We start from the raw sequence: 11,412 nt of genomic DNA on the forward strand, positions 1-11,412 counted from the left end.
TATACATATGTATACATATGTAGGTAAATTAAAGTAATTCGTTCATTTTCATTGATTTAATTGAAGATAATTATTGTGCTGCTTAATTAAAGTACCAACTAAATATGTGATAGTCTGTTTAATATTTTTATATTTTTGCTGTGTAGAAAAAGTTCGAAGCAGAGTGTAGAAATTTTCTTTGCCGTTTAGAGGTACTTGTGTGTTTCGTAAACTGACAAAAATAAAAAGTGGCATTGATATTATTTTGCAGGGTGCCTGGAATATGCAACAGGTTTAAAGTATAATTAAACAAATACCTTTTATAGCTAAGAAAGATAATATATGATTGCATTGAAAATTGAATTCACTAGTCTTTAATAAAAAAAAAAAAAAAAAAATTGACGTACATGTAACAAAGCTTAATGCAACAAGTTAAAATATGCAGTCTTGTTTGTGTAGCTTCTAGATAAATGTAAACTTTCGAAATTATGTAGTAGTTATGCATATGCGCAATTTGCTAATAACCAGTGCGCTATAATATAATGGAGAATTAAGTGCATATTGGTTTGTTCAATAGAAAATATAATATTCTCCTATGATGTATAATAATTGCTTGTAAAAAGTTTTCAATGTTTTGAAGTGCAGGGTGATCAATTTTAATCTGTAAATGTTAATATTTCGGAAACTATCTTGAATTGAAACAGCTGCTTTCAGTACATTCCATGAGATGGAGGGTGGCGCTAGTGTATACGTGCAGGTGTAAGTTCGCTACGTGCAAGCGTTAAGTGATTTCAAGGTTAGTTGAAATTTTTTAGATGACATATAGCATATTTTTTTCTACAGAATGATAGAGTGTAACGAGATGAATTTAAGGACTTCGTATGTTGCATGATTTTATTGAAATATACAACGACAAAACGTAAGTAAACATTCCATTTGATGAAGTCACGTGACTACTCGGAGTAGTGACCGTTAAATGTCGAAAAACAAAAGCATTATTGTATTTTCCAATAAAATCATGGAACATATGAGATCGTTGAATTTCTCTCGTTACGCTCTATCATTCTGTAGAATAAAATACACTATTAAGACCTTAACACTTCCATTTACCGAACTTACACTTGCACGTACTATTTAAAGTCCTCCTCCATCTCATTTAATCCCTTAAAACCAGGATTTTCAATTCTATGTCATTTCTGAAGTATTAGCATTTATATATTAAAATGGGTCACCCTGTATGTAATATATTTTTTTAATGTTATACATGTGAGAAATATGTAACAGAGGGATGAAATTTAAGTTAAACTGTTTATAAATGGTTCAGTTTATTTATATTGAAGGTTATGTTAAATTTTATCACGAATAGGCTACTTATAGTTCGAGCAAATACATCACAAGTTATGTTTGTTGGGATATTTTTTATTTCCTTTTTTTTTTTTTTAGATATATAATGCAACTAATAAAGTGTTCAACGCTGTTATAGTAAACAAAATTTCTTTTTTAATGTTTGTATTTATTAAGTTTACCTGAATATATATTTTTTAATATTGCTTTTTATTGCTATTAAAGTTGTCCAATAGTTATCCAAATAGTTATTCAAAATATTTAACATATTGGACTAATGTTTTATTTATCATTAAGATTTCTATGACATGTACATACTAATATATTACGAAAATATACTGTACTGATTTGAAGGTTAGAATGTCAAGCGCGTGCATGCGTGTTAACCTCGTTATATTTTTTAATTATAAGTTTAATGCGCAAAATATTTGATATGATTTATTTTTGAGCTTTTTTGTGATGTCATTTGTAATTCGATAACATTATAAAGTTTTTGTATTATATCTGAAATAATTAGTAGCAATCGTTAAAATGTCATCCATTGAATGACAATTTTCTTAATATTGAAGAAACTAATATGCACTTAGGATTTCTCATTATAAAGCGTATACCACACCTTAAAATTACATAAAATTTGAAGCTCTTTACAGAATTTTATGGCAATACGTTCACCAGTGATAATATAAATAATATAATTAAATACTATTGAAATGTGTTCGAAAATTTAAAAAAGATTTCTTAGTGACAGAAGTAAATTTCATTGAAATATGAATTACAAGTACTAATGTGATATAAAAGATTACATGCGTCATTTCAGAATATATATCATTGTTGCATAAATCATTTCTATTTGTATTAAATGTTTAATTTCGTAAAGTTAAAGGAACTTCGTTTTTGTTCCATTTCATCAGCTTTTCTGTTCCATTTACAAATGATTTTGTGCTTTGTTTTTCTTATTATTTGACTAATAAGGCCTAGAGTATACGATTAATTTTGCATGGATTCAATTATTTAATCAACTCGAGGATCGTCGATTATTTCGTATCAATTAAGTAGTCTAATTAAGTCAAGCGTATCAAGCACTTAATCATACTCTGTGTATATTGTGGACTAACCGTTGATCAACAGTTTGCTTTTTGAAGAAGTATTAACCAGAAAGAACCTCATTTGTGCATTAATAGTTTAAGAAATTGAGAAAAGAAAGACAAGAAGTAGATGTTTACTGTGTTCATCTTGTATATAATCAAAGGTTGTTCAAAGAAAAGTTTCACATTCTGAAATATTACGAATTATCCGCATATAGTCTATTGTTAAGTTTTAGCAAATCTCTTAGACTATAATTATATACCATAATTTGTACAACAAGATATAAAATTAAGATGTAACGTTACAATATAATTTCCATTAGATGTCAATTAGTTAGTAATAGTACATGCTGTCGATTGACATTTGTCCAGTTTATTGTAAAAAACAAAAAACAAATACTCAATTATTAATTTGACTAAATTGTCTTCCTGATAAGGAATCGATAAGTACGCCGGTTGGTTTATAAATCCATTTACTGCGTCGACTAAGCTTTTGGTTGGCAAAGGTAATATGCACTAGGCCTCATTCTGCCAGCTATATTTTCGTACAAATCTCTGTTATCACGTTGAATTCATATATAAATCGTTCTTCCTCCCGAATTTGAATTTTAAAGTCACATTTCATCACATAAACCTTTATAATTCACACTGTACAGTTGAAGAATTTTCCTCTTCTATTTATATTAATACCAACTAATTAATTTTAGTTTGTATTAATTTCACATGTATATATTATTTACACGTATGATTATACAGTAATTATGTTACCTTACTGTTTTTTCGCTTCTATCACATGTACATATGTATTATGGCTTACGAATTTTGTTCCATTTGAGAATTAATTTTTCTTAATTATAATTTGTAACATTTTTTGACCTGTTCATATTAACAATTTTTATGCATCATAATTCAGTAATATAAGGATGAATAAAAAATTTGTATAAAATCACAATGTTATTTATTGCGAATAAATAAAAGCAAAATGTGATAAAAGTAAATTACTTGTATGAAATATTTATAGACTATTCTTAACTGTTATAAGAATACGATGTGTCTTTAATAAATTGTTGCTTAGAAATACAATTTTTTTTCCACGTTACAATTAAAAACTAATAAGATAGCCACGTTGATTAATATTTATTTCTGGTATGCTAATAATCTATATTTCTTTAATAAATATATCTCTTTATTTCTTTCTGAAATAAAGCGATTTGGAAAAAGATCTTTTAATTTTCACAATGCTTGCACGTTGATGAGCTGTATACTTATCCATTGTAAACTTATCGAGTTAAACTTTATTTTTGAGAAAGAAAAAAGTGAAAAAATTATTAGGAGCCGAATATACGAATCTTCAAAATGAGAAAGTGACTTTTGACCCACCCTGTATATAACACGAATAGTGAGCCTAATTTAGCTGTCTCGTTCATAGACAGAACTGCACTTACTATAATGAAATACAGGGGATGATTCTTGGATCGATTCTGTTCCAGAGTGTATTGAGATTATGTCGTTAAATTTTCGATTAGGTCACATAAAGCATTATTTATCGATTATACATATTTCGTGTCTCTCCAACATCAAGGTACAATATTTTCTGCTCGGTATCAATGATTTTTTCGCCTAGGGAAGCAAGAACGTAAATTCGGATTTGTTCGTTTGCGCCGCAATATACCGGGTGTTCCGCGACTAAACTGAAAACTTCGCCAGTGTGTTGGAAATATTATTACAAGTAAAAAATGTCATCTTCGTTCTCAAGACATCTAAGTCTGATACATTCATACTCAAAATTAATGGTTCATCTTCTGCTGGGTACACTAACACTATCGAGTCTTATAGTTTTTAAATGTTTCTTCGGTTTCAGTCTTCCATTATGTTGGCCTTTTGTCCTTTTTTTAAATCCTCTTTTTCGAGCGTGTAAACGTGCTCGCATATTTTGCTGCTCCGAGTAAGAAACGTCTATGAAAATAGACTGTATGAACGTTTACATCCATCTTTAATAATTAAGCAGCCTAGATATTTCACTTCTCTTTTGCCGAACACAAATTTATTGGTGTTACCGGTCGATAAGGACCTTTTCTTCTTTTTCATCGAAGCTAAGTTTGCAAATGTATGGCGTGTTCACTACTATAGATTTTGAATTCGAAGTTAGTATAATAGCAGTAGGTCCGAGAGAGTATCTACAGAACGATTGTTTCTAGATTTCATCTTGAATCGATCTCTGCAATATGTACTTGACAATAAAAGACATTAGATCAATTATTAAGTGAGTGCGTGGTAGTATTAATATTCTTACAAATCGTTGACGTATTTCTTTTTACAAGTACATTGCTAAAAATGAAACAGAAAGTCTCTTGTTTCAACTACACTTGTGTACTATTTATATTTTAATTTGTACTTTCACGTTCTTCTTTTGCATTTCACGACTTTATTGCTTATCGAAACACTTCGCTAATGTTTCACCTAAGATTACTTTCTGCTCCTTCTACATTTGGCTTTTTAAGTTATCGGAAAAAATGATTATATTGTAACATCAAATACTTCTCACGATAATTTATCGGATATTTTAAAGTTCAAATGAATTGCAATCAGCAGAAGGTACATTCTATTAATTTGTTCTCATTTAAAAACAGAAACACTTGTAAAAAGATTCTCCGTACAAATCTATTTCATTACAAAACTTATTTATACTTTTACCAACAGTAGCTAATGAAAAATGTTGACTGTACAATTAAGCCTCTAAACTTTACAAAAGGTCCTATATGAATATTTGAAAATATTCCAAATTTATTATTTGCTCATAGTGTATATACATATATAAATTTATAGAATTGTGTGTATTTTTATGTTTTTAATGGAGAAAATATTATCGATTGTATGTGTAACAATTTATAATCAAATTTTTCAATATCAGGTTTTCTTTAAACGATATTGCTAAATTACAATAGTATAGGTTTCGGTTCCTTTTTTCTCTCTATGTTTTAATTTCAAACTACAACAATAATATGAAATTTGGTGGGATATATTTACACTTATAGTTTGTTAAAATTATTTTCAATACGAATTGAGACATTCAGTTACATATGAAATACAACAAAATTACTTGAGCTGCTTGTTGTGTTGTGTGTGAATCAACATCAACACTTCATCACTCGCTTCCCAACAATCAGGATCCATTATATGCTGTTACAGAAACATAGTCCTCATGAGTCACACAGTTCGAGGTAAGAAAATACATCGCCTTCGTTTTTGCGTGTTACTTTACAACCGAAAATTCATCTGTTTCCTCGAAAAGGTTCTTAAACATTGTTCATTGTAAGTGTACTCGAAATAAATTAGTTGTATTATTTAATTCTTTTTCTAAGAATGAATGTATTTATTATTAATTAATATTACACGCAAAAGATTTTTATTATTTAAGTCAATATAGTTAATTAATTAATAATCAAACATTCTGAATTACAGTAGATATTTTAGATAGAGAATATAATATTTACCATTTCCAGATGAATTTTCTATAAGTAACAAATAAAAAAAAAAAAGTGTGAAAAAGTGCATGATGTGCCTTGTGCTGTAACAATTTTTAATCTCTGCGTATGTGTGCGTGTTTATAATAATTACTACTCAATGTTTTCGATGCATTTGCTTCTTCTTTTTCACCAAAAAGCATGCCGTTCCTGTGTGTGTGTTAAATTTTGATTTTTAATCTATTTTTGGTGTATCAAATATTTTATGAAATGAGTTCTTTGATACAATAAAAAGCAACGCAAGTATATCGAGTAAAAGTTAAGTTTGTTATATTTGTGTATCGTACAAATAAGATTGGCTATCGTAAATATGTTGTGAAGTAATACAAAACGCGCGAAATAGTTTTCAGCGTCACAAAATTTTCAAGATCATTCTTTCTCGATATTTCGACGCAGAAATTCAACGAACACAGATTGCAATGAAAAGTTTTTAGCATTGCAGTCAATTTATGTCATTCGATATATTCTTTATTAAAACCTTTCTTTTTTCATGAAAACCAACGCCATTGTATATATTGTATCTATATATATTTCTTTTTTTTAAATTTATAATAATTGTCATTTAGCTAGATGTACATATGTACAAAGTCAATTGAGATATCCTAGAGGTAGCGAATTTGCATGCTGTTGTGTCATAAAAGTACGAAATCAATGTTTCAAAGCAAAGAAGGGAATATAAAAATAAATACATAAATAAATGAATTCATTTACAAAGCTATAGTATGATATTACATAAAGGAGTAGCTTTGAACTTCTGCGACGACATTTACGATTCGCTTATACACGTACTTATACATTATGTACCGGTTACGGATAAGAGAAGTAGATCGAAAAGAGCAAAAGTACACTGTAGAGTTAACGAACGTGTACAGTTTCGTTTAATAACTAAACATACCAGATTGAATAGAAAATGTGGAAAATACCGTTGGGAACGGTGTTATACCAAGGTCAAGGTGATGTCGAAAGAAGCCACGTACAGATCATTTGCAGAAAGTAACGATAATATTGATGAAAGCCTGGGATTAATATACGCAGTACCACGGGTGGCCAGCAACGCAGGGGCACTCTTGCCAGAAGTCGATGTTCCTCGATGCAACAACGGCAATACCGGCTACGAAGCTACGGTGTGTCGTCGGCACACGGCGATGGCCAAATGCTACTGCCAATGAACAGCAGTAACAACAGTCAGGCAAACAGCAACCAACAGTCGGCGAACGATGTAACGATGACGACAACAACGGCCGCGAATTTGACATACCGGCTTACTAACTCGTCCCAGCAGAACAACACGGCTTCCGAATTCCAACCTCGCCGCGTTCCTACTTCCATTTCGACCCCGAACTCAACCTCGATCACGACCTCGACCTCAACCTCGACGAATACCCATCCTCCTGGCCTTCAGAACCAATAACAAGGTATGGCTGAATATTAAAGCCGCGAAAAAAATCCACGATCTGCGTGCGTGCGATCCGCAGATCAGAATTACTAATGCTACTTCGACACTTCCGATTTCATTGGAACATTAACGTTTTTACTCTCCTTAGTTTTTTCACGTACAGTTGGTGGAACCGATACAGTGAGATTGTACGTTGTACCTCGATCTTGGGATGTTTTGTAGAGGCGAGGGCCCCGAGTGACGTGCACTTTGTCCGAGACGTGAGACGATCGTGGTTCGAAAGTTATGAGAAAAAGGAAATTGTACATGTTGAATGGTTTAAAATAAAATTGCATGTGCATTTGCATAGGGTTACGATTCTAATAATGGTAAGATATGGTTATATGACCTAACCTAAGCGTAGAAGATTAGGTTAGGTTAGGTTTAAACGAAAAAATTGTGTAAATTTTCTTTTAACATAACTTTTGTTACCCAGGACCCTCCTCTCTACAACATATTCGAAATTAAACAAAATTGTAGTTGAGGCCCCCTTTTCTAGATAATTACCCTTTTTGGGTTAGTTGGGCCATATGAAATATATAACATAGTTAATGTATATAAGTAACTAAACTTCCTTTATTTTATTATATTTCTTATTATAGCGCAATTTTGTCCTGAAAAATTTCACTGAAAAATCGGTAATAATGTTAAAAGTTTACGATTCTGTGGGGCCGCATTTCTAGCTCTTCAGGGCCACATGCGGCCCGCGGGCCGCGAGTTGGACACGCCTAATATCCGTCGCCTTCTACCCAATAGTAATTTCTGCATTGGTAAAAATTGATCTGCAGTTGTCAACGATTAAGGCTCGGACAAATTTTTTAAATATATACTGCAATGGAAGAAACAATTTCGTGTTGCATTCTTATTATTTAATTCTCACTATATCGGTTCCACCGACTGTACTATTGGTACAAGCATTGATACGAAGGGCACATTAAATGAAACGAAAGTGTTCTTTTAGTTAAGCTTCGTATACGTATACAACATTACCATAGAAGAATAAAAGCGGCATAGAAATGATGTTACGTGAGTCAATCAGTAAATATTCGGAAAGTTAATTATTATAATTGTGTTTAACATTTATTTTTATAAATATCTGTTAAATTGAATTATTCTAACGTGTTTCGAGCAGCAATAATTATTTAAAATTAATTATCTGTGTTTAAGTAATTACAGCGCTCTTTTAATACTTAATTTTCTTATTACGAAATTGCATAAACCGTGTTGAAAATAGATTTCGATAAAAAGGTGAGAAATTTTGTGGACTGGGATACAGAGAAAAAATTAGAAATTATAAAATTTAGGAAAGACGAATAATTATCAAGGATGTATCAGTTTATTAGTTTAAAGTTGTACTTCATTCAATTCTCGATTGATATTCCGCGTAATGGTATTTTTTTCTGTTCGATGTCAATCTGCCACGAAGTTCATAATTTTTTTTATTACTTTTCAGATGACGTAGCTAATTTGTGTCTATTATGAAATTTCAATATGTAATTGTTATTAACGTTATAATATTATTTTCAGGTTATTCGCAAACGTATGTTTCATACAATTTTTTCTTTAGCTGCTAGGCCTAAAGTTCTTAATTTCTATATTTTTTTACAATATTTCTTTGATTGTTCTTGTTTAAAAATATATGTACATTCGGTACAGACGTAATATTATCGTATAATTCTTAGTAAGACCGATATTTTCATATTGAAATTGCTGCATCTATATTTAATTCCTTTTAAAATTTTACAACGTATTGGAATTCAATTGTTCCTTTTTATTTCTCATCCAAAAATTATTAGTCAATTGCAGGTGATTAAACTTGTAAAAATTAAATAAGTCAAGCAATGCTTTGACCGATTGATTACGTGTAAACGTGAATTAACATCGTTAGTTGATTTTATACCGGGTGTTTCATTTTAATCTACACTCTGTCCAATTTAAAAATAACCTCGCTTCGCGCATGGGACGTGCCTAGGCAGGGCTAGAATGTCCAAACCCCCACTTAACTGCCTACGTTTTTCTCCGTCTTACCCTCTGCTACGCTCTCTGTCTAACTGCGGGAACTGCGCAGAACGGACGACAATCGGTCCGAGAGCGAGGTTATTCTTAAGTTGGACAGAGTAATACGCCTGCGAATATCATCGAAAGTACTAGTGATATCAAAAGATGTGTATTTGAAATGGAAGTTGAACAATTTCTTAAGAAACATCAGACAATGAACATGATTTTTGTACAGTCGAAGGTACTTTGTATATTTGAAATTAAGTGTCTTTACGTGTATTCGTCAGGTGATTATAGCATGGTCTGTTTTTGGTTAACACTCGATTTCGTTAAAATTAATATAAAGTAACAGGAATGTGTATAAAAATCATAACAAATATAGAATGAGAAATGATATCGTGACACGCATCGAAAGAATAACGAACTCTTTTCTTTTCTGCTTGTCTTTTATTGAGTCGCTTTCTGGGATTCCTTGAACTATAATTCGCACATATTCGAATCGTTATTAAAAATTAATATATTTTTGATCATTTGTGTCGGAATTTAAATTTACAGTTTCCATTTGAAACATTTTTCAATATTACTAATGCATTCAACGATATTTGTGTACGTTAATTAAAATAAGACATCCTGTATATTTATACTTTTTACCTATTTCATATTTTATGTGTTACGATTAACGTACCATATTTTTTTTTTTTTAATATTACGTAGAGTAATATGTTTAATTTGACAAATTTCAAGTTACACAATAAACAAGTGCTACTGTGGTAAATTTTTAATAATATAATCAGTTTTCTATAAGTTAACCTTTTTTATTCGAACGAAGGAAATATTTAATCGTTTAGATTCAACATTAGAAATTCAACGTTAGAAATTTCAGCCATCTGTGAATTAAATTGGTACCCTAATTTAACTTATCGAGATACTTATAAAATAAGTTTTATTTTAACAACGTGACAAATACCACGCAAACTTGATTTTTCAATCTTACTCAGACGAATTTCATACATTTTCTGTTCTCAGAAAACGATCCACGTTCCACCACGTATCGCCATATCGAGATCTGCACGGGAGAGACTTTGAATATCGTACAGAATGTTGACGATGGTTTCATTTCTCGTATTTATTTATTTGTTAGTATGTAGCTTGGCGTATTATTCGAAATAAAACTTATTTTATGGATACCTTGATACTTGGTACCTTTGGCTTCCATTGTGTACGTCTTTTAGTTAGCTTTTGATATTCCTTTTGTGTTCGTGTAAAAAAAAAGGAGAAAAAAACAAATTACGAAACTTCTTTGAACAATTTAAATTGTCCATCTGTCGGTAAAGAAATAAGGTAGTGATAACATTTGATTATTTACCTAATTTGACTGTGTGGTTTCAAGTGAAACGAGCTTCTTTTCTTTTTTATTTCGAGAAACGAGAAGCTGTGAGTAGTTTAATATTATCGAGTTAGGTGAACTGTTTTATGTAATATTATTCTAGGTAATGAATAACCAAAGTTGTTTTCTAGAATCTTATTTAATAGCGGTATACATGACAGTTTGCTACATAGGTTTGTCAACTTCGAATTACAGTAAATTCTCTACAAGAGTCAGTAAGTTTGGATTCTACAAGTGACAGTATAGATGGTCCTACGCCTAGGTCTGCGTCATTGCTGCTCCCATGTTATCTCGCTCGCAGTCAGTCAAGCGTGTAACGCTACACCAGTCGGTTTCCTTTACGAGATTACACGGCTCGACAAATCATAATAGAAAAATATAATTTCTTTAATTTTACTTTTTTTCATCTGGAATTTTTTTTAACATGTTGGTAAGATTTTTCTGATGAAAATGATATCAAACACGATATAATTTGAACAACATTTACTTATTAACACGTTCACTGTCACGTTAGACAGTGTATATAGTAAATGTTGTTCAAATTATATCGTGTTTGATGTCATTTTCATCAGAAAAATCTCACCAACATATTAAAAAAAAATTCAGATGAAAAAAAGTAAAATTAAAGAAATTATATTTTTCTATTATGAATTGTCGAGC

The 11,412-nt window shown here is 30.8% G+C and overlaps 1 protein-coding gene across 1 annotated transcript in view; it reads left to right on the plus strand.

The window, feature by feature from the left end:
• The window catches only part of LOC108578133 (putative thiamine transporter SLC35F3), a 28,343-nt gene that overhangs the window by 8,983 nt on the left and 7,948 nt on the right, over positions 1-11,412 (plus strand). Inside the window, exons 10-11 of the mRNA XM_017941397.1 lie at positions 5,580-5,622; positions 10,963-10,967. Coding sequence (XP_017796886.1) covers positions 5,580-5,622; positions 10,963-10,967 — 48 coding nt within the window. The remainder of the gene's footprint in view (positions 1-5,579; positions 5,623-10,962; positions 10,968-11,412) is intronic.

The sequence above is a fragment of the Habropoda laboriosa genome, unplaced genomic scaffold (genome assembly GCF_001263275.1).
Source record: "Habropoda laboriosa isolate 0110345459 unplaced genomic scaffold, ASM126327v1 scaffold1329, whole genome shotgun sequence".
NCBI lineage: Eukaryota > Metazoa > Arthropoda > Insecta > Hymenoptera > Apidae > Habropoda > Habropoda laboriosa.